Source organism: Galdieria sulphuraria (assembly GCF_000341285.1).
Source record: "Galdieria sulphuraria unplaced genomic scaffold scaf_2, whole genome shotgun sequence".
Taxonomy (NCBI): domain Eukaryota; phylum Rhodophyta; class Bangiophyceae; order Galdieriales; family Galdieriaceae; genus Galdieria; species Galdieria sulphuraria.
The window spans coordinates 280,904-300,364 of record NW_005178473.1 but is presented as its reverse complement, the minus strand read 5'-3'; the positions used below and the strand labels follow the sequence as shown (position 1 = coordinate 300,364).

At 38.4% G+C, this 19,461-nt stretch overlaps 11 protein-coding genes across 14 annotated transcripts; 9 read left to right on the top strand and 2 right to left on the bottom strand.

Moving 5' to 3' along the window:
* Window positions 1–992: 992 nt before the first annotated feature.
* Window positions 993–1,317, top strand: Gasu_05390 (uncharacterized protein). Its single transcript, XM_005708922.1, has one exon. It carries the CDS (start codon window positions 1,011–1,013, stop codon window positions 1,272–1,274), a length of 264 nt encoding a protein of 87 aa, XP_005708979.1. The 5' UTR covers window positions 993–1,010; the 3' UTR covers window positions 1,275–1,317.
* Window positions 1,318–4,902: 3,585 nt separating this feature from the next.
* Window positions 4,903–6,145, top strand: Gasu_05380 (GCN5-related N-acetyltransferase). 2 transcript variants are annotated; one of them, XM_005708921.1, is made up of 4 exons: window positions 4,903–5,054; window positions 5,098–5,140; window positions 5,185–5,736; window positions 5,786–6,145. In XM_005708921.1, exons 1-4 carry the CDS (start codon window positions 4,924–4,926, stop codon window positions 6,092–6,094), a joined length of 1,035 nt encoding a protein of 344 aa, XP_005708978.1. In that variant the 5' UTR covers window positions 4,903–4,923; the 3' UTR covers window positions 6,095–6,145. The 2 variants fall into 2 exon arrangements, with proteins under 2 accessions (XP_005708978.1, XP_005708977.1); XM_005708920.1 differs by having other exon boundaries at window positions 5,098–5,184; window positions 5,235–5,736.
* Window positions 6,146–6,152: 7 nt separating this feature from the next.
* Gasu_05370 (adenylate kinase) lies at window positions 6,153–7,189 on the top strand. The gene is made up of 4 exons (XM_005708919.1): window positions 6,153–6,366; window positions 6,414–6,483; window positions 6,533–6,689; window positions 6,751–7,189. The coding sequence occupies exons 1-4, from the start codon at window positions 6,156–6,158 to the stop codon at window positions 7,048–7,050; spliced, it is 738 nt and encodes a 245-aa protein (XP_005708976.1). The 5' UTR covers window positions 6,153–6,155; the 3' UTR covers window positions 7,051–7,189.
* A 62-nt stretch (window positions 7,190–7,251) lies between these two features.
* On the bottom strand, window positions 7,252–8,482 carry Gasu_05360 (ABC transporter, substrate-binding protein). 2 transcript variants are annotated; one of them, XM_005708917.1, is made up of 4 exons: window positions 8,333–8,482; window positions 8,216–8,284; window positions 8,093–8,167; window positions 7,252–8,046 (listed from the first exon to the last, which is right to left on the bottom strand). In XM_005708917.1, the coding sequence occupies exons 1-4, from the start codon at window positions 8,399–8,401 to the stop codon at window positions 7,339–7,341; spliced, it is 921 nt and encodes a 306-aa protein (XP_005708974.1). In that variant the 5' UTR covers window positions 8,402–8,482; the 3' UTR covers window positions 7,252–7,338. The 2 variants fall into 2 exon arrangements, with proteins under 2 accessions (XP_005708974.1, XP_005708975.1); XM_005708918.1 differs by having other exon boundaries at window positions 8,093–8,284.
* Window positions 8,483–8,502: 20 nt separating this feature from the next.
* Window positions 8,503–10,237, top strand: Gasu_05350 (ferredoxin--NADP+ reductase). The gene is made up of 4 exons (XM_005708916.1): window positions 8,503–8,887; window positions 8,932–9,135; window positions 9,183–9,323; window positions 9,380–10,237. Exons 1-4 carry the CDS (start codon window positions 8,507–8,509, stop codon window positions 10,208–10,210), a joined length of 1,557 nt encoding a protein of 518 aa, XP_005708973.1. The 5' UTR covers window positions 8,503–8,506; the 3' UTR covers window positions 10,211–10,237.
* Window positions 10,238–10,241: 4 nt separating this feature from the next.
* Window positions 10,242–10,872, bottom strand: Gasu_05340 (hypothetical protein). Of its 2 annotated transcripts, XM_005708914.1 has the most exons (3): window positions 10,714–10,872; window positions 10,463–10,659; window positions 10,242–10,413 (listed from the first exon to the last, which is right to left on the bottom strand). In XM_005708914.1, exons 1-3 carry the CDS (start codon window positions 10,748–10,750, stop codon window positions 10,378–10,380), a joined length of 270 nt encoding a protein of 89 aa, XP_005708971.1. In that variant the 5' UTR covers window positions 10,751–10,872; the 3' UTR covers window positions 10,242–10,377. The 2 variants fall into 2 exon arrangements, with proteins under 2 accessions (XP_005708971.1, XP_005708972.1); XM_005708915.1 differs by having other exon boundaries at window positions 10,242–10,659.
* Window positions 10,873–10,952: 80 nt separating this feature from the next.
* Window positions 10,953–13,007, top strand: Gasu_05330 (pumilio/Puf RNA-binding domain-containing protein). The gene is made up of 2 exons (XM_005708913.1): window positions 10,953–11,069; window positions 11,121–13,007. Exons 1-2 carry the CDS (start codon window positions 10,981–10,983, stop codon window positions 12,913–12,915), a joined length of 1,884 nt encoding a protein of 627 aa, XP_005708970.1. The 5' UTR covers window positions 10,953–10,980; the 3' UTR covers window positions 12,916–13,007.
* Window positions 13,008–13,102: 95 nt separating this feature from the next.
* Window positions 13,103–13,977, top strand: Gasu_05320 (Bax inhibitor-1-like protein). Its single transcript, XM_005708912.1, has one exon. The coding sequence runs from the start codon at window positions 13,218–13,220 to the stop codon at window positions 13,917–13,919; it is 702 nt and encodes a 233-aa protein (XP_005708969.1). The 5' UTR covers window positions 13,103–13,217; the 3' UTR covers window positions 13,920–13,977.
* A 15-nt stretch (window positions 13,978–13,992) lies between these two features.
* On the top strand, window positions 13,993–15,470 carry Gasu_05310 (uncharacterized protein). The gene has a single exon (XM_005708911.1). The coding sequence runs from the start codon at window positions 14,012–14,014 to the stop codon at window positions 15,296–15,298; it is 1,287 nt and encodes a 428-aa protein (XP_005708968.1). The 5' UTR covers window positions 13,993–14,011; the 3' UTR covers window positions 15,299–15,470.
* Window positions 15,471–15,472: 2 nt separating this feature from the next.
* On the top strand, window positions 15,473–16,586 carry Gasu_05300 (uncharacterized protein). Its single transcript, XM_005708910.1, has one exon. It carries the CDS (start codon window positions 15,482–15,484, stop codon window positions 16,481–16,483), a length of 1,002 nt encoding a protein of 333 aa, XP_005708967.1. The 5' UTR covers window positions 15,473–15,481; the 3' UTR covers window positions 16,484–16,586.
* Window positions 16,587–16,592: 6 nt separating this feature from the next.
* On the top strand, window positions 16,593–19,457 carry Gasu_05290 (uncharacterized protein). The gene is made up of 6 exons (XM_005708909.1): window positions 16,593–16,889; window positions 16,941–17,536; window positions 17,584–17,823; window positions 17,873–18,736; window positions 18,786–18,900; window positions 18,950–19,457. Exons 1-6 carry the CDS (start codon window positions 16,601–16,603, stop codon window positions 19,309–19,311), a joined length of 2,466 nt encoding a protein of 821 aa, XP_005708966.1. The 5' UTR covers window positions 16,593–16,600; the 3' UTR covers window positions 19,312–19,457.
* Window positions 19,458–19,461: the final 4 nt, after the last annotated feature.

Genomic DNA, 19,461 nt, shown 5'->3' with positions numbered 1-19,461 from the left:
AGTCGGTATTACCCTATCCTTATCGATTAGATGACTAATTTCATATGAAGCTGGTCTTAGGGTCGAACAAGTAAGATGGAAATGTTCTAAAGCACACAAATAATCAAAAGGTGGTTTCAACATAAGAGCAATACAATATATCCAGATAAATCAGTAGTAGATTCTAGATCACAGAAAACAGTATGTTGTACACTTTCATGATACTGCAAGTTCACTTGTCAAAGATTACTTGATTCAACTGACGAAATTGTCTCGAATTGATCATTTGGAGTTACCCATCCCTACAAATGCAACGCAACTATCACGGGACAAAGAGATTCTTTGTGATCGGGATTTCCAATGAAAAAAGCTTCTGAAAAGTTTTTACGTCGACGTTTTCCGAAAAGAAGTGACGATTAGTCGCTTCATCATACTATCATGAGATAACAAATAAGTTCGTTTCAAGAATCAAAAGGTAAAGATTAGTCTCAAACAGATACAAGCAAAATCGAAAATCGACCAGTAAAGCAACTCGATACTCTATTTGTTGTTCAAAATCAGAACCGTATGTAGTTCTACTGATAGTAAGATACAGGAATAGTCGTAAGTGTGCGAATAATGCTTTTTTATTTTGTAAAGTCAACAATACAATTTTCCTTTATAGTAAAAAATAGGTCAAATTCGTACTTTTATGACGAAAACTATAATTAATATTCCATGTACCACTCAGTAATACAGTATAACTTTCAATTGTTGTTGTTGTTGTTGTTTACAATTCCAAGTAACTAAAACAATGACACTTTTCCGCTCATGCCAACAACGAAGAAAACAGTAAAAGATAGAAGCAGGAATCATTCTCTTTGTAGAATTGATGACTATGCCATACTGCACTAGGCTTGGGCTCATATTTGTTGTTGTTGCTGTTCTGGTTGAATTTCAAGTAGTAACGAACGGTTTGATTTTGCTGTGATAATCGAAAAATGTTTTAGGTTCGTGTCAATGTATTTGCAAACTACTTTGTTCGTCTGCGTATGCTTTCTAGGAATTGTATACCAAAAGCTGGACTTTATCGTCAGAGTCAAACCAAAAACTCTAGTCGGACACGATTATATCAATGTGTGCACTTGTGTAATCTTGTTGACGTTCTCCCAATCCTTCGTGAGTTTCTTTTAGAGTTACTTTGTATACTATCCAAACGCAAGCTGTTTGCACAAAATGTGAAGTTTCCTTTTCACTTTTTGACAGCTACAACTACCACTACTTTCAACAGCATGACTTTCAGTGTGTTGAAGTGAAAAAAAGATCAGCAGCACTCTTGACACGGCAAATACTGTTTAACACAAGTCGCCTTGTTTCCCATTCACACCGTACTACTACTGTTACCCTCCTCTTCAACTATATAAGGACCAAAGACGATTTGCAATAGATGCCTTTCAGAAACAGCAGCAATACTGGCTTCAACACTATCACTCTTACGACTTACATATTCTTTAGACAAAACTTAACTTTTGGTAAACCCAGTAATTCATAAAAACAAAGGCGTTTCTCAAAACGGACTAGTAGCTACAGTCGCTATCGTCAAAACATTTTACCAGGTGGACACAACCATGACTTTCAGCAGTGCTCTTTTGCTTGCTTTATTTCATGGTTCCCAACAAGTTGAGTATATTTTGAACTAAAAACTGTTCCCTTGCTTTCAAAATACAAGTTTATTCAGCTTTCGTTATCTAAAGCCCTCTATCCGTAATATTTCAAAAGACATACTCGTATCAATAGAGAATTGATCTAAAAGCACAACAATACAAACAATCATTGAAAATAAGCAATGGTGGACTCGAGACTTTCCTATGCTATCCTGAGAAATGCCTGTTGCAGAGTTACAGACCGATTTCTCCATCGTGAAAAGAGTCATATAGAAGACAAGGAAAACTAGTATACGGAATATAATTCTGTGTACTGAACAAAACACTCAACGGAGTGTCTAACTGCTTTCTTGCAGAATATCTTTGAAATATCAACCCCAAGACTGAATCTCAACAATCGACTACAAGACTAGACTATCAACTGCTAATAAATACGCAAAACTGCTCTGAAACAATTATCGATAAAAAAACAAACTTGTGAGGCAACTAGTTGACTAAAGTACCAACACTCAACGACAGCTTAAACTCTTTTGTCTTTGTTCTCTTCTCGACAACGCTAATCTCAAATTTCCATGCAAAACCAGAAGTGAAATAACAACAAGTGTTGCACAAAGTACATAAACTCCAAAGAGATGATAAAAGTTGTAAATACTAAAAAGAAACTACAATCTACATGGAACTCGGAGCTCAGGACTCGATGGATTGTCATAAAAAGAAACATTTCCAGGGCTTAAAAAGAAACGTAGATAATAGAAATTCACTTGTCCAACTAAAACGAACGAAGAATTCGTTTTAGAAATTAAAGTCTGAAAAGTTTCACTAGCAAATTTGAATCAGGTCCACAGACTTGACAACACTCACTGACCCTTCCTTTCCATCCAATTTTGTATTGCAGAAATGCTTAAATAATTCCAGTGTTCTTGTTCTGTCTCAATAAGGGTTGAATATTTGAGAGAACATGAGTAGTTTCTTCAGTGCTTCTAATTTTCAAAACTAGTTTTTCCTAGTGAGTGCTTCTTCAGACTTTATTTAAGGACCAATAAGTTTATTGTAGTAAACATTATAGAAAGTCCAGTAAATACTTTGGACGAAATATTGGTCTCAAAAGGATGCACATTCTTGAGCTATTTGTGATTAGTGAAAAATATGAAATAAACAAGCCTGTGAAGGAAACAAAAAACCTAAAACTCCAAGGATTCACTTTTCAATTCTGAGATTTTCTGATTGAAAGGACTAAAAGTTTTCAAAACAGACCCTCATCAACCTGAGACCCGACGTGTTGGTAGAGCCCTAAAACAACAGTAACCAAAACAAAACATATGAAAGTTTATATCTATACATGTTAGAGGTAGATCGAGCCTTCAGTTGCGTTAGGTTTGATAAAACCACAAATTGACAGACAAGAGATAAAAGATTACACCATAATAACTTTTCTTTGAGATTTTCAAAGACCGAAGGGGATGCAACTTTGTTGAATCATTTAGAGGCTGCTTTGTCAGTCATACTTATGGAACAAGAAAAAAGTTTCTAGGAGTGATACTCTTTCAAGTAGCCGCACCTTCTTATGTTGCGGGTGAATCCTTTTAAAGACATTGAAGAATATCCTAGTACTTCATCTTATAGACAGCCGTTGAAAAACAGGTAATCGCCTTTCGATAACCACAAGATAGATAAATAGAATCACTAAAGAGGAAGACTGGACTACAATGTCTTTCTAAATCAATGGAATTCAAGCACTCATAGGCAAAGTGAAACGCATTGTCCAACCTCCTACTATCACAATGATGACAATGTGAAAGTTTGTTAGGTGGTATCTTTCTGGTCGTACAACGAAATTCAAGAGCATTTACTGTTTCGAAGATAGTAGATTTCCTAACTTTCTTAGATGCCAAATTGTGCTTTTGAATTGTCAGCTTGAAATTGTTTCCAAGTTACTTTACAATTATTTTATATGAAGCTACTATCTTGTAAATGGTGTATAGATACGACTTTTGGACTCTATTCCAAGGCTATTTAAGCTGAAAACATTGATTAGGATGATGAGTTTGAGATTGGTTGTTGTAAATCAATGATGAAGTTTAATCATAAGTATTATTGTTCCGTGAGGCTCTAAACCCTTGTCCTTATCTTCTCTTGGTCATATTCCCGGCGCTCTCATAGCCAAGGCAATATTCTTTGAACTCGTACTCATAAACACTTGCTTTTTCTGCTTATTAACAGTTCTTCATTCTAATTCCTCTCAAGTTATACATTCCATTATTTCAGGCATTTCTATGAATTCTTTTGAACAGAATAATTCCCATCTCCAGAAGAAACGACATTATATTATGATATATCATTCTTGACGGATGTCTCTATTTCATTTGCAATTGCCTGTTTCAGAAAGCTCATGGCCATTTACGATTCACAATCTGGCCTCGTTTCAAAATAGAATCTTTACTCTGTTTCCTTCATTACTGCTCTTGAGCCAGTGCTATAATGTCACATTGCTTTTCAAATTCTTGAGTTGATAAGGTCTTTCTTCTGTCCTACATTTGTTGTGTTCCCAGATATGACCAGAATTTTTGCCAAACTAAGTATCTATTTTGTCTTATTTTTTTGGACATTAGAAAATTGCTCGCTAATTGGATGATACAATTTCCTCATCTTTTGCTTTCATTCCTGATTCCAAGAGTTTATTTATTTGAGACCTTACAAATAATGCTTTCCTAAGCCTCATGATTGTTTGAATATGAAATATCTTCATTTCTTTCAAATTCAAAGTCAACCGTAAAGAGCCTATCCAAAATATCTAAAATTTCTTTTCCATGCACGAATTCCCTTTCTTTTCCAATCTTAGATTGTAGTTTAACTTCTTCTTTGTTCAGACTTTTCGATTTCTCCAAACCTCTCTAATTATCCATTCTTTGCACGATGTTGTTGGCTGATTGGCTATTTTAGATATTCAGAATAGAAATAATAAATTTGTATAAGAGATCTCCCAAGAATATAGCTACATGGAATGAGCACATGTAATCATAGCCAATTTACAAAATATAAAAAGGGAAAGGAAGCTTTTTCATTGGATAGTTCTAAAGTGTATATAAAAAATTCAACTCTCGTTGACAGGAAATGATATCATTTCAAGATAAGAATTGACATGAAGGACAGCAAGAAGAACAAGAATGGCTGATACGGATAAATTTGAATAGCCTGAAGTTGAGTTCATCTCTTTTAGGTAAGGAAAGCAGTAAGCGAAGTTAAACATATGCCCTTTCAATATGTTCGATTCATAATGCCGAAAGCCAATTTCAAATTGTTCATGCAGATACGATCGCTTCGTGAGGATGAACTAGATGATTGGTTTCTTTTTATAACGAATGCTTTCCAAAGGAAGGAGAACCCACCTACAAAGGAGTACTTCGAAAGACACTATTTTTCAGATCCTTGGAGGTATGTATTATTGAAAACTGATAATATTGTTGAAAACGTGAAGAGAATGTGGAGGAATTTTTGTTGCGGTTGACGACGGCGAACTGGTCGGTACTGTAAGAAACTTTACTCGAAAAATATACTGCTGCAGGTTTGTACTGTTGCGCATATAGATATATATCGTTTTCTAAAGCAGTCCAGTTGTGAAACGAGTACTTGCGGTGTCGGCGAAGTTTGCACTCATGAGAACTTTCGTAGAAGAGGAATAGCCCGTATGTTGTTAGAGCGAAGTTTGTCCTATATGTCAGAAAATCGGTTTGCATTGTCTGTTTTGCACACAGGGACTGCTAGCAAGCTTTATGAAGGACTTGGTTGGACTCCAGTCACTCGTGAGTTTTTTACTAGGAGAATTCCTTTTGATCTCTACTCTAGCTGGAACGTGGCCTCTCCGATTGAAGTGTGCCCTTGTGAATCAGAGATTTTTGAGGAAGAATGCCTTGAGAGGCTTATGACTGTCTATAACAGAACAAGCGTGAAATACAATGGTCCTATCGTACGTGACCATGAAGATTACTGGAAGAAATGGGTGCAAAATGAGTCTGGGAAGATATGTTGGCGTGACGAGCGACGCACTCCAAGGAAGTTTGCTTTGCGTATTCAAGGTAGCTTAGCTGGTTTTGTTGTCCTACAGTTTGGTAGTGAGGTATTTTCAATTTTTTTATATTTTCATTGGGTTGACTTTATGCAACTAGTCCATTAGAGTACGGGAGTGGTCTTTTCTCGGTGATCAAATATCGAAGAAGTTTGATATCGTAGACTTTGTCCTTAGCCAGATATGCAAGTTGTATGGCGAAAGAGAAATGAGTTTTACATTTCCAGCACCCATTTCTGACATGAAACGGCATGATGTACAAGTTTCTGATAATACAACTATGTACAAAGTAATCTGTCCTCGTTTGCTTCCAAAGAAGAATTCAACAATCGCTGATCTCTTTTGTCTAAATGAATTGCAAAATTCATCAGTGAATTCTCACGTGTTTTGGGACACCGACCGGTTTTAGTTTCGTTTTATAAGCAATAATCGTACTTTTTATAAAATTGTTCAGTGGATAGCATCTTTTTATGTTCACTGCATTACGGAGACTCTGCCACAACTCGAAAATAGTTCTTGAGAAGCCAAGTTTGGTTGTGTTCCTTGGGGCTCCAGGTGTCGGGAAGGGTACTTATGCATCAAGAGTGGCTCCCTTGTTAGATTTCTCCCACGTCAGTTTAGGAGAAGAATTTCGAACGGAAAGCAAACACAATGTATGGCTGCGTTCTCTTCTCGAGGAAGGTATTAATATTTGAGTACAACTTGTAGGAGACTGACAAGGCTGCCAGGAAAGCTGGTACCAGATGATTTTGTTCTCAATCGTGTTTTGAGCATTATTCGAAATTTGTCGTCTAAATGGTATATTGTCAACAAAGCTTTTTGTAATTGCCCTTTTCACGTTGCCAAGCCAAGGTATTATTCTGGATGGCTTTCCAAGAACCCGTGAGCAGGCTGTATCTCTGAATAGAGTTTATGAAGTGGATGCTGTCTATCGCTTGACGTTGCGTGAAGACATTTTAGTTCATAAAATGAGTTTCCGTCGCGTGTGCCATACTTGTGGAAAGGTGTGGTCTTTTTCAGTTACTAAAAGCTCTTTCAAATGACACTAGGAACTTTTCTTTGTAGACTTTTAACCTTGCGAACATAACAGAGCCAGGATATGAAATGCCACCTTTACTTCCTCCTTCTAGTTGCCAGGGACCTTGTGAGTTGGTACAAAGGGATGATGATAAGGAAGAAGTGGTTCGTTCAAGACTGAAAATATATCGTGAAATGGAGGCACCGATTGAGCAGTTCTATAATGAACGTGGTATACTATATACTTTTGAGCTCAAAGGAGGTGTGTCGAAGATGCTTCCAGAGTTGGTTTCCTTCATGTCGAAAACACTGCCAAATCATTGCTCCCTAAGACGAATTTCTGGTTGAACATTAGTCAGCAGGATATATATATATATATATTAGTTTTCTGAAATCGTAATTTTGTAGTTTTAAAAGCTCATTTCTTGACCCGAGTTTAGACTTTGCACTGAAAAAAACTATGCACAATGAAAAACATTTTGAAATATCCTCTCAATCCTTTCCCGCACATTGTATTTCATATTTAGTTTTGTTTAGAGTAACATGACTTTGAGACATCGTAAATACCTAACAGAGATGAACCAACTTTACTGGCAAACATTTATCCAATAAAGACTTAATATCTAAGAAACTTGGTCAAACGTGGCGATCGAAAGAACTTAGAAAAGTTGGGTAAACTACATAGGAAGGATCAGGAATGCGGCGATCAACTATCCCAGCTTCACATAAAGCCTGTGCAATAGTTTGAACAGTTGAGACGGACACAAGGCCATCTCTAGAAAACCGAACGCTTTCTAACCAAGACTTCGCATCTTGTGGCTTGAATGAGAATTGGGATACTATCTTATCGACAGAAGTTGCAAACTGTTCAGTATTCACGTTCGACACATTCCCTCGAAATTCACAAGCAGTTTCTCGTATTGAACAGAGTGCACTAAAAAGTTCTCCTTTGAAGTTATTTATAACATTCTTCTTTGTAAGAAAACACACGCTTGGCCATGGAGTCGGCACATTCCCTATGAATTTTAAAAGACCTTCTTCAACGTAAGGCTTTGTCATAAACCACTCCCACATAGAGAAATCTGCGGTTCCAGAAAGAACAGCCTGGCGTAAACCTGCAAAGTTGTTACAGACAACAAACTCTGGAAGATTCCTCCACGATTCTTGCTTTGCCATTATTAGAGGCATCAAGTGGGATCCTGATCCGTAGCGAGAAATGCCCACTCTTACTGGTGAGCTTCCAAGATCTGTAATATTATGAAACTTTTCTTGTTGTGCTGAAGTGATTACCGCCCAGTTAAGTGAGGAATCAACGTAGCTCCCTACAATTTGCAGAGAAGAATCCTAAGCAAAGTTGATGCCCTGTTAAATACGCAAAAATGAAGGTTACCTTCAAAGCTGCTGCCACAGCACACTCTGTCAGGGCAGTAACCACATGAAAGCTTCCATCGTGCAAACCTTCTATCTGAGAATGAGTAAGTTCCGAATCAAAAAAAAAAGGCTCGGAACTTACCAATGCTGCTGTTCCTTCAAGTACCTTTCTCCAGAGTACTTTGTCGATTCCACCGTTCCGCAAGTAGTTCTATCAAACTTTGAAACAATAAAAGAAAACTTGACTCTTTGGACATACTTTTTCATTTACTAAGTCTAACGGAAGATTAAAAGGCTCAGGAACACCACCAACAGTTAAGTAACCCATCTATATAACCCAAAAGTGCTGTTCAACTACTGAAAATGAATTCGCCAATTCGGAGAAATGTTAAATCGACATGTTTGGCGACATTTAAAACGAGTATGCAGACCCATGTGTAGATATGCGAATACAGCAGCCTCAGAGTTTCGAACTTGTGTAGTTGGTAGTGGTCCTGCTGCAATGTATACCACTGAGTGCCTATTACGATTTCAAGCAGCGAACCCTTTTATTTCAAATAGACTTGTGATAGATGTTCTGGAGCGACTTCCCACTCCTTTCGGACTTTTACGGTATGGAGTAGCACCGGATCATCCAGAAGTTAGAAAAGTCGAGGTAAAATTTCAAGACCTTCTCTCCCACCCTCAAGTGCGTTTTTTTGGAAATGTCGAAATTGGCAAAGATGTTTTGGTTTCTGAACTGAAGAACTTGTATGACGCAGTAATTCTGGCTGCAGGTTGTCAAGAAGAGCGCAAACTTGGAATTCCTGGAGAGGTAGGTGTAATTGTGTTTATTGGCTGTATTTTTATATTCTGCAGAATACTCTCTCAGGAATTTACTCCGCAAGAGATTTCGTTGCTTGGTATTGTGGACATCCGGACTATTCTCAGCTCTGGTTTGACTTTGCTTCTACAAAAGACGTCGTTATCATTGGTCAAGGTAATGTCGCACTTGACTTAGCTAGGATAATAGGAAAGCAGGTAGAATCCCTCCGGACGACAGACATCTCCTCCATAGCTCTGGTATGTCATCATCTAGTGACCTAAGTAATAGTTTGAAAGAAAAAAAGGAATGTCTAGCGAATAGCTCTGTACAAAATATTCACGTTATCGGGAGAAGAGGTCCAGTTCAGGCATCCTGGACTGCGAAAGAACTTCGTGAATGTCTGTTTTCGGTCAAAAGTCTTCAGCCCTGTTTCGAAACGCAAGAGGTTTGTTTTAAGCGACTATCATTGAATCGCTTTCTTAGTTTAATATCTTATTTTAGCTTGTTATATCGGACGTAGATAGAGAGGAACTCAACACTTCTAGAACTACCAGGCGTTGTTACGACTTGTTAACGAAGTGTTTTGCTGAGAGGAGCGTCTCGCAACAAGAAGTTTTCTCGAGAAAACTACATTTACGATTTCTATGGACTCCCATATCTTTTCAAAGTCTCGACGAGAACTCTGAACTTGACTATGCGTTTGGAAAAGCATTACGTTTTACTGAGTTGAGACGAAACCGTCTTACAGGTTCAAGTGGAAAGCAGAAAGCTGTTTTGTTGGAAGATTCAGTTGGCGACGTTAACTGGAAACAACAGTGTGAGTTAGCGTTTAGAAGCATAGGTTACAAAGGCAAATCTTTTGAAGGAGTTCCTTTTGACGAAAAAGCTGGAGTTGTTCCGAACAAATTGGGTCGTGTTGTAAGCAGGGTTGAAGAGAGTTTGAACTCATGTGAGGAACCAGCATCCTATGAAACCGGATTATACGTAGTTGGTTGGCTGAAACGGGGACCGACAGGAATTATTGGTTCAAACAAGTGGGATGCTGAAGAAACTGTAAAGGCTGTTGTCGACGATTTTTTGTCAAAACTGAAGACTAAACGGTGTGAAGTCGCCTCCAAAGAAGATATGCTGACCTTGCTCCTATCCAGAAACGTTGCCTTTGTAGACTTCAAAGGTTGGAAAAGAATCGACGAAGAAGAACGAAAAAGAGGACAACGTAGAGGGATAGAACGCGAGAAAATACTAACTTGGGAGGAACTGCTAGAATTGGGTGCAGTTCGCACAACAAGCAAAGCATATGGGAAGGAACCCGAGCTTCTTTCAAAGAAGTAGTTAACAATCACCCTTTTCGAACCATACGCTGCTATAATAACGTTGAAAGAGTATACGTGGAGCAAAGAGTTGGGACCTTGATAATAGGTCGCCGTTTGGTAGGAAATATCCACAACAGAACAGTTGGAACTTTCATTCGTTTGAAAAACTACGTGCAAACAACAACTTCAGACGTCCGTTTCACGTTTCTTAAAGTATTCGTCCTGGGAAAATACTTAAATTGATTGGAAAGGTTAAAACAGCACACAGTACCATCTCCTCATCTAGTTTTGCTTTCTCTCGTTCTCGTTTCATTTTCTCGATTTCAAGCTTGACTTCCTCCTTGTCTCTCCCTTCTTTCTCAGCCTGATAAAGCATTATTTCTGCGTCTAACTGCTCTTGAGTCTTTCCTCGCTTTTCCCTCTTTAAGGTTCCTCTTCGCTTGAAGTTTCCGTTTGGTTTACTTTTTCCTTTCCAAACGTTCAATTTTGATGAATTTAGCGTTTACAAGAAATAGTGCTTACTTTTTCGGATCCTTCCTCGAAAAACGGCTCTCGGCATGCCAACTGTCTAAGAACACGAGAATAATATCATTTTCAACTTAGATTTATTGGACGATGAAAATGCGCCACTCCAACCTTCAGTCCTCTAGGCGAACAAAACCTTCAAAAAAGAATAGTGATAGAGCAGATAGTATCAACTCGTTTTCTGTACTAAGTGAGAACTCGCTGCAATACCTATTTGAGCTGCACAGCCTATTTCTGGTGGAGCTGGAGAAACAAGAGAAACGGATGTTTTCATTACCCAACAACTCTAGTTTTACAGCTACAGTTGCTGAAGAAGATGATATTGACGACAACCTTAAGTTACTCAAAAAAAGGTTCTTCATGGAAATAAGTGGAAAAGAGCTATCTTGCCTCTGTGATATTAGGACAGCTCAGATTTGGGAAACGATACTAACTCAGTTCAACTTGGAAGACTTTTCTCTTTTATTGTCTCGACGTTGTTTTGTTGTCACAGAAAACATCCATTCTATACTATTCAACAAAGCTGGAAGCAGAATTTTTGAACAGTTGATTATTCGTTGTCTTTTTCTCTGTCACCAAATTGGAAACCCGACCAAACAGATTGAGCCGGATTTGTCTCGAAACGAAAAACTTGCAGGGCTTGATAAGTTTTGGAAAGAATTCGTTAAAAGTATATGTTCGGATTCTTCGCACTTTATGACTATCCTTTGTAACTGTAATGCAAGTCACGTCCTACGAAGTTTTCTTTTAGGTGCTGTGGGTTTTATGAAAGAGGGGAGCGTTGTTGACGAAAATGAGATTCTAAGAGGTGTCCAACGTTTGGAAAATGTAAACAGATATTTTGCTTCTCTAGTAGAATGCTTCTGGGACACTGTAGACAACTTGTATCAGAAAATTGCGCATATTACACATCTGTCCGATGTTTACGCGTCTTTGGTACTTCAATCTCTTTTGTTTTCCAAACTATTAGTGCCAACTAGACAGTCGTGTTTCTTGCATCAACTTTTTAGTTTGATTGCAAATAGGAAAGGCACTAAGAAGAACAATTTTCTTAAGATGGCATGCCATGCAGTAACTAGTCATTTACTACAAGCCTTTTTTTATATCTTAGAGTATGATTTATTCCAAGAGCTGTTTGATAATCATCTTCGAAATCAGATTCCTTATCTGCTAAATGACAAATACGGTAATCATGTTTTACAACAAATTATAAGAAAACAGAAAGACATTCCGAAAGTTTTGGATATTTATGACAAGTTGGAGCCACATATTGATGACCTTGTATCCATTGGACATTTTGGAATCCTCGCAGCCTTGGCGGAAGGTTTGGTATCCTGTGAGGTTGGAGCTCAAAAGACTTATGTGAGAAAAGTCGCAAAGGCATTGAATTGTGCTGGAAAAACTAGTTGTGAGTTGGTGAGAAACCTTTTGTATCCCACAGAAACAACTAGAGCGAATTTTATGCATATAGCTGAGCAGATTCCTGGAAATTTCGAAATATCACAAAACAACACTTTGGATGAGCTCCAAAAAAAGGTGCCCAAGTGCTCACCAGTTGGTTCGTTGCTCATACAACACTTTCTTAAGTATTCCGCATCAGGGCGACAGCTTGTGGAAGAGTCATTTGTCCGATTTGAAAAGGCTCAGTTGCTTTTCATTGCTCTAGATCCTTCAGGCTCACGTGCAGTCGAAAGTTTTTTATCTTCATGTGGAAATTTCTCCCTCTTGAATAGATTCATCGATAAGTTCACTGGCGTTTATTCTATTTTAGCGAAAAATTGTAATGGCTTTCATGTTCTTTTGAAAATGTTCACCGTGATTGATGTGAAGGGGAAAAGAAAGCTTGTTCAAGAACTTGCTGCAACTCGTTTATGGCTGGCTTACTTTCCGTACGGAAACCAAACTTTGACTCGCTTGAAAGTAAACGAGTTCGTTAGACGTCAAGAACAATGGAGTCAAAAGGAAACTACAATTGAGAATAGGAAACGTTTATTCAAAGACATTTTGGACGCCGATATTTCAGAATATGAAAATTATCCAATCTCCAATCCAGATATGCAAGCGAAAATGAAGTACAAAAGGGATTTCTCTGGGGACAGAAAGGACCATCGAGCTGTGAAAAACAACGAAGATAAGTCTGAAGACAGCAGCACACAACTAGAATTGATATTAGAATGTATTAGAAATGTGTCAACTTGAAAATTGCTTTAGAATTATATTATGATGAAGGATATTTATATTTCCCAAGATTGTAATGATTCATCCATATGGTCAACTGAACATTTTAATACGTAATTATCAAGATGACTCTTTTAGTAACCATGGTATCTTCCAAACTATCTGCTGATAATAACAACTCGTAACAGATATCGTCATCATGAAAGAAAAGCCACGTTTGTATTCAAAAAGTTGTTCTATTTGTTACGTGAAAATCCCAAATAACTGTAATGACGCATTTCAGATTTTTCAATTGATTCTTTATCGAATTTTCAATCCAAATAATGGTGCTGACCTCACAAAGTTTTTCAAGCAAGTTTCCACCCTCTGTTAGAAGTCATTTGACGCAAGTTTACTGGACACTTTTAGTTTCCATACTTTTCATGTCTGTTGGCTTATCAATGCACCTCTACTTTTCAATTGGGTATTCGACAGTTCCTCAACTTTTGGTGCCCCTTCTCACCTTACTAAACGTCTTTTACCCGCGGAACCCCCAGACAGAGAAGACTCGAAAATACCTCCTCTATTCTTTGTGTACTGCTATAGGGTGTGAAATGGGTCCTCTCATTGAAGTGGCTCTCGAAACAGATCCCAGTATCTTTCTTACTGCGGTTTCGGGTACTGCAGTAGTCTTTCTATGTTTTAGTGGAGCGGCTATTGTTGCCGAGCGCAAAAGCTACCTGTTTCTTGGGGGATTTCTTTCTTCATCGCTTTCTGTACTTGTATGGTTTTCCTTATTGTCCTTCTTGGTCTCTCTGAAAGTTGAACAATTTGTTCAGTTGTATGTGGGCCTCTTTGTCTTTACTGGATATGTTTTATATGACACCCAACTGATAATCGAGAAAGCATATCACGGTAGTTCTGATGTCGTGACAGATGCAGTTATGTTATTCTTTGACGTTTTAGCAATATTTGTTCGTATTCTTATCATACTCATGAAAAATTTCCAAAAGAATGAAGAAAAAGAGAGACGTAAACATGAGTGAGTGAAACAGCTGTTGTTGTCAATAAAGGAACGCACCCTCAATTAGATGTGATCACCACAAAAACCCAGCCATGCCAAAAATCACCGTTGATTATGGAATCTGAGCAAGTTGTTCCGGAGCTTGGGGAGGAAGCTAACAGAGTAGAAGGAAGCTTTGAAGGGCTTCATTCTTCCTCACATAGACACGTCAAGTTTTCACAAGATGCTGTATTCGAATTGCTTGGTAGCCAGCTTACCCTAAGGTCTCCATCTTCTGGCACCTTTTGTCCGTTGTTTCGAAAGAAGCCTCCCAGTGGGAAGAGATGTGCCGAAGCAAACTCAGTTGCTCCATTTAACGACAATGTCTATGAAAGTAGTGCCAGTATAAAGCAGCGAGAATTTTTTCAGCCACAATGTACCTCTCGACTTCAAGACGAAGTTTCGGAAATTAGTTCTCGTGATCCCGTGCTGAAGAGAAGGAAGACAGAATTGAATGAAGACGAATTATCGCGTTCCTGGGAGAATGTAATTTCGGAAAATCATAAAGCACTTAGTTTTCCCGCACCGTCCCCAGTGTCCAGGTACAAGTCGCCACTTAGGCAAGGAAACTGGCACGAAAGTTGGGAGTCAGCTCGAAGCCTTGGAGCGGACTCGGTACCTTCTCAGAAGTCTTATATGGTAATATCCAGAGTGAAACATATTATCTCCATGATCGTTCAAAGGAGTACTTGTCTTTCTCTCACCACGTTAGATAAGTGGCTTACGTTGATGTGTAACTTTATCGAGTTCAACGCAGATGAATATGTTCTTTTTCTCATAATGGTTAAGAAATATCTAGTATCTGATGGTCAGCTATTAAGTTTGCACGATTGCACTAGACCACAAAAGTGGGAGCGAGTTCTGGCTGTCTGTGCTTACTTTGTCGTTTTCTTGTCAGAAGAGTTTACTGGTCGCATTCGTAGAGATTTAGAAGATTTGATGGGCCCCGCATTCCATTTTGGGAAAGAACAACAGTCGTTTCTATCCGTTGTTGATTGGAAAGTAAATGTAGCCTATAAGGAGTTTGAGAAGGTTCACCAATTTTTATTGCTTGAAGGAAACGAATATAAATTGCAAGTTTGGCAATGGCTTGGATTTTCGTTGAATGAACTTGATTCATGTGGTGATTTAGCTCCTTCAGTCGCATTGAAAAATACTCAAAGGAGCAGAGCTTCCTTAGTTCGTGCGAACGAGTGCGTGACACTTTCAAGTGGAAATAACAAACCCTGTACAGAATCAACACAAGAGAAGAAAGTTCCAAAGATAGAGGCTAACGATGGAAATTGTTTCGGAAGCAGTGAATCAATAACGAACAGTTTCATTTCGCAAGAGAGTGAAGAATATCAAACAGTGCCTTGTTAGTTTGCTATACCTGAATAATAAAAGTATAATTTCAAAAAATTCTTTTAACACACTTGTCATGGGAGCCATGCGGACTTGCAGTTGATGCGGAGGAGAGCATCTCACAGAGTCTTTCTGAGAGAAGCAGATACGATAATTTGAACTGGCTCAATATAAATAGTTTAAACGGTTTAGAGATTTGTCATGTTTCACATAGTGAAGCATCCTTTTTTATTTATGGTGCTCGTAACTATGTCACTAAGATTTTCGGTTATTGTGTATTGTGCGCAACTATTAGAGATACATAACATTATTGCTGTTCAAGATGAGTTTGGCAACAATGTTTCAAAGTCTGGAGTGAGCGGTTGTAGCCAAATACTAGTTGAGTGGTTGGAAAACGATACAGTTACTGGAAGACTCGAAAACATAGGATTGAAGTTGGGCTGGCTAGTGCCGCTGGAGAGAAGTATCTGCGACGTAGCGTTGTCTAGCTTTCTCATCTCAGTTATAGCTGAGAAGTTGTACACTGAAAACGTGATCCTAATGAGAGAAACTCCAGTCTATGTTAAGCAAGGCACTCTATATCGAGTTGCAAGGAAAAATCGTATGATTACTTCTTTGCGAAAATTGTTGGGTAGAAGGCTGCTTATAGATGGCGAGAGAAACAAGACTGTTGCCATTCCTTTTCTATTAAGATCATATGAAGCTGTTGAATGCTTACAGTTCTTGGAGAAGCCTTCCCAACAACCTTCCACTTGGTTCAAAAATAAGTCGTCATATGCCATCGCACAGAAAGAAAACTGGGTACATTTAGTGTTACTCGACTTCTTGTTTGGTATACAAAGAAGGGAACGTGAATACTGCTTTCGACTTGGTGACTTTCAACGTCCTATTTTTATTGTTCCACTACGGAAGACGGGAATATTTGGTTGTTCAGACATTTTAATAGACATACTTGGTGAAAATTTCTTTAGTAGCAGCAAAATATTTCTTCTTCTTTTCAAGTCTGTTTCTCAATACGTGAAAAGAGACTGTTCTGAAGTGATGTCCGAAATCAATAATAGATCAAGTAACTTGGCTTCAATGATAGATGTTGACCAGGAGACTACTGTCATCGAAATACTTAAGAGAAACTTTGCTGTTCTTGCTCACTTGATAGACTCATCCAAAACACTTGAAACCAACTCTAAAGAACAATTCGCATAATTATTTCCAGAATCTGATTCAATCTGTTGGAAAATCTTAGACAAGTGGATGAAAACCATGGGTAGTCTCCTTGAATGTGCTTCATAAAGTTTCTTAACAGACTGCTTCTTTTTTCTTATGGCGAGCCAATACCCAGTCAGTGGTTCAGGACAGTTTACTCACTCAAGTTATGGAGATATTCGTAGCCCTCTCCGAAGAGCTCCGGGTTCTCTCTCGAGAAAGGAACGAGTGGAAGGAGTTGAATGGGCTGGTGTTCGAAAGCCGAGAGATGGTTCTACAGGAAAGTTTTCTTCAAACACACCACCAGTACTACAGACGCAGAGAAGGAGTGGAAATTATTTAACACTTGAACAGCCAACTGTGGACTTGTCGACTTTGCAAAGAAACTTTGCTGACGGATCTACAGGTACGGTATAAAGTATCTGCGTTCTTCCTTTGCTCAATTTTTATGGACAAGAATGTTATATTTCCGAAGAAGGACCGAACATTCGTACAAACAGAGAGTTTAATACTTTTGCGCCAAGAAAAAGTGATCGTAGTCAAGAACGTGGTGGAGAGAGCCTTCATCGTACCTTGAAATCAGGATTCGTAACTCAACAAGAAGATGTTGTACAGCCGTATTCAAATGTTGCAGCAGCGTTGAAACAGAGCTCCGAAGCTCACCAGTCATCTGTCAATTTTTCGCAAAAGAATGCAGCCTACAATAGAGCAGCTAGCTATAGGAATGCAAACTTGGATAACTTTGCTCCTGGAGTCAATAACAATTGTGTGAAACCCTTGGGAAGAAAACCTTTTGTTCGAGAAGGCGGTCCCGCACAAATGGGTCCGCGTTCGAAGCAAGAACTTGACTTTCATAGTGGTTTCTTATCTTCTGGCTATTCCAGAGAACGAGTTGAAGAAAGATTGGATGGCACTCCTTCCCGTCCCGATTTGTATCGCAATTTGTGGAAGGCAGGTTCTTCCACCAGAGGTGCAGGTGAAGCTTCGTCACAGTTTAGTGGAGCAAGAAACGAAAATCAACAGCAAATGGGCTACTCCAACTTCAATCTTGCGGTATTGTAATTTTTATTTGTACTTTCATTTTCTTATCTTTTTTGCAGGACTTGAGAAACTTTAGTTCTCCTCAGCCCCAGAACTCCACGATAACTGCAAACACTTCCTCTCTATATAGCCTTGATCCATATCCACAAAATCAGGATCAGTTGCGTTTCGCAATGCATGGAGTTACTTCCGGGCAAAAGCCTTCTCCTTATATGTCAAGGATAACTCCGAACAATATTAATCATGCAACATCGGATCGAATTCCAACTCAGAGTCATGTTCTCCTCCACCAAAAAGAGGTAAATTATTTGGCAAATTATTTGCTTCGTTCTGATAAGAAGAATTTAGAACTATCACATGAATCAGACTCTCCTGCGTTATATTGAAGAATTTAGACATTGTTTGGATATTATTAGAGAAGTGGATGTCGGAATACCTGAAATCCAATTCTTGCTTGAGATTGGTTCGGTTATTGAGAGAGCATTGGGAGAAGTTATTGCTACGAGAAGTAATCGTTTCGAAGTCGGGTCTCCGTATTTGGAAATGCTTGTAAAGTTTATTGACGTTTTCTTAAACTATGCAAGCTGTAGTGCTCGGACTGGCATGTTTTCGATTATAAATCAACAACGCTTTGAACAAACGAATTCACAAGTAGACACTAATACGAGAACGTCGACAACGAATACTCGTGTTGGTGGTATGTCTACTCCAGGCTTCTCATTTGAAGGGTCGCAAACAAACGAAAGTTCTATCGCTCGTATAAATTCTAATGGAGCTATTTATACAGATACAGAACCTTCGCAACATTCGCAGTACTCGGCTCGTTCACATCGTTCAGCAACTATTCATGATTCCTTACAGAACAGTGGAACAATGGAAAGAAACAAAGTTCGGAATAAAACAAAAGGAGCGAAGCGAAGTGCACCAGAGCAAAGTTCTGAAGATTTTGAAGCACAAAGTGCTGGTATCAAAAGTGCCAGACCACCTTCAGTTAGGACCGATATTATTGACCAACCTGTTGTATCGAATTCCGTTAGCTCTTCTGAAATAGAAAGAAGTACATCGAACACGTTCTCCAAGAGCAAAACCGGAAAAGAGTCGTTGAATTCCCAAGGAGAAGAAGACATTGTTTTGAAGACAAAGGAACAACTTGATATATCAACAGCAAGCTTGAGAAGAAACACTGAACACGCTGAATTGTTTTTGAACAAGGTATATGATATCTTCAATAGTTGACAGTGTTTATGCTAACGTAGCCAAGCTTAAGGAAAGAAATTTACAGTTGCTGCGATTTTCAAGGCTAATAGGAAGAAGAGGTCGGCATACAGATATAAGTGGAACTCGTAGTCATCCCGAGGCTCCAGAAGATAGCTTCAGTAAGTGGAATCGCATTGAGGAAGTAACAGTTGTCTTATATCGTAATAGGAAATACCGTTGAGATTATAAAACTAGAATGTGAAAATTTGAAACATTTTTGTAGGGGTCTTGATGTATATATCTGTGAAACGGACTCCTGTATCCTGGTAAAATGCAAGATATCAGGTGTGCCATTTCGTTTGCCGCATTTGTATATCAAGTTGAATTCTGAGGATCCTGACAACCTATATGGCCATAGCTTTGACTATTGTGGAATTGAATTAGGAGACTTGGGCGCAAGAGTGAAGGAAGAGTTTACAAAGGCGTTAAAGAAATATTCTCAGTATATTAATATTATCACCTTGATACGTGTTTATTGGAAAATTGTGACGGAGGTAACAAGCTCATTGATGACTGATTACAGAAAATAGAAATTTTATGAAACCGTATTTTAATGAAGTTGTAAAGATTCATAATGATTGCCTTTAACTCGGTAGGAATATTTTTTTGTGAAAACAATTACCACTTATTGTTCCATCACAAAGTATATCTACTAAATTTGGTATTGATAATTCTTAAAG

Coding starts and splice junctions, on each gene's coding strand:
- Gasu_05390 (XM_005708922.1), top strand. CDS start 1,011: ATGCTTTCTAGGAATTGTATACCAAAAGCTGGACTTTATCGTCAGAGT.
- Gasu_05380 (XM_005708921.1), top strand. CDS start 4,924: ATGCAGATACGATCGCTTCGTGAGGATGAACTAGATGATTGGTTTCTT. Junction 5,055..5,097: donor TATTTTTCAGATCCTTGGAG/GTATGTATTATT, acceptor GAAAACGTGAAG/AGAATGTGGAGGAATTTTTG. Junction 5,141..5,184: donor CGGTTGACGACGGCGAACTG/GTCGGTACTGTA, acceptor ATACTGCTGCAG/GTTTGTACTGTTGCGCATAT.
- Gasu_05370 (XM_005708919.1), top strand. CDS start 6,156: ATGTTCACTGCATTACGGAGACTCTGCCACAACTCGAAAATAGTTCTT. Junction 6,484..6,532: donor CGAAATTTGTCGTCTAAATG/GTATATTGTCAA, acceptor CACGTTGCCAAG/CCAAGGTATTATTCTGGATG. Junction 6,690..6,750: donor TGTGCCATACTTGTGGAAAG/GTGTGGTCTTTT, acceptor TTTTCTTTGTAG/ACTTTTAACCTTGCGAACAT.
- Gasu_05360 (XM_005708918.1), bottom strand. CDS start 8,401: ATGGGTTACTTAACTGTTGGTGGTGTTCCTGAGCCTTTTAATCTTCCG. Junction 8,285..8,332: donor TAGACTTAGTAAATGAAAAA/GTATGTCCAAAG, acceptor AAAGTTTGATAG/AACTACTTGCGGAACGGTGG. Junction 8,047..8,092: donor CTGTGGCAGCAGCTTTGAAG/GTAACCTTCATT, acceptor AACTTTGCTTAG/GATTCTTCTCTGCAAATTGT.
- Gasu_05350 (XM_005708916.1), top strand. CDS start 8,507: ATGTGTAGATATGCGAATACAGCAGCCTCAGAGTTTCGAACTTGTGTA. Junction 8,888..8,931: donor AACTTGGAATTCCTGGAGAG/GTAGGTGTAATT, acceptor TATATTCTGCAG/AATACTCTCTCAGGAATTTA. Junction 9,324..9,379: donor CCTGTTTCGAAACGCAAGAG/GTTTGTTTTAAG, acceptor ATCTTATTTTAG/CTTGTTATATCGGACGTAGA.
- Gasu_05340 (XM_005708915.1), bottom strand. CDS start 10,750: ATGCCGAGAGCCGTTTTTCGAGGAAGGATCCGAAAAA. Junction 10,660..10,713: donor TCGAGGAAGGATCCGAAAAA/GTAAGCACTATT, acceptor ACGTTTGGAAAG/GAAAAAGTAAACCAAACGGA.
- Gasu_05330 (XM_005708913.1), top strand. CDS start 10,981: ATGTTTTCATTACCCAACAACTCTAGTTTTACAGCTACAGTTGCTGAA. Junction 11,070..11,120: donor CTTAAGTTACTCAAAAAAAG/GTTCTTCATGGA, acceptor CTGTGATATTAG/GACAGCTCAGATTTGGGAAA.
- Gasu_05320 (XM_005708912.1), top strand. CDS start 13,218: ATGGTGCTGACCTCACAAAGTTTTTCAAGCAAGTTTCCACCCTCTGTT.
- Gasu_05310 (XM_005708911.1), top strand. CDS start 14,012: ATGGAATCTGAGCAAGTTGTTCCGGAGCTTGGGGAGGAAGCTAACAGA.
- Gasu_05300 (XM_005708910.1), top strand. CDS start 15,482: ATGTTTCACATAGTGAAGCATCCTTTTTTATTTATGGTGCTCGTAACT.
- Gasu_05290 (XM_005708909.1), top strand. CDS start 16,601: ATGGCGAGCCAATACCCAGTCAGTGGTTCAGGACAGTTTACTCACTCA. Junction 16,890..16,940: donor CTTTGCTGACGGATCTACAG/GTACGGTATAAA, acceptor TTTATGGACAAG/AATGTTATATTTCCGAAGAA. Junction 17,537..17,583: donor ACTCCAACTTCAATCTTGCG/GTATTGTAATTT, acceptor TCTTTTTTGCAG/GACTTGAGAAACTTTAGTTC.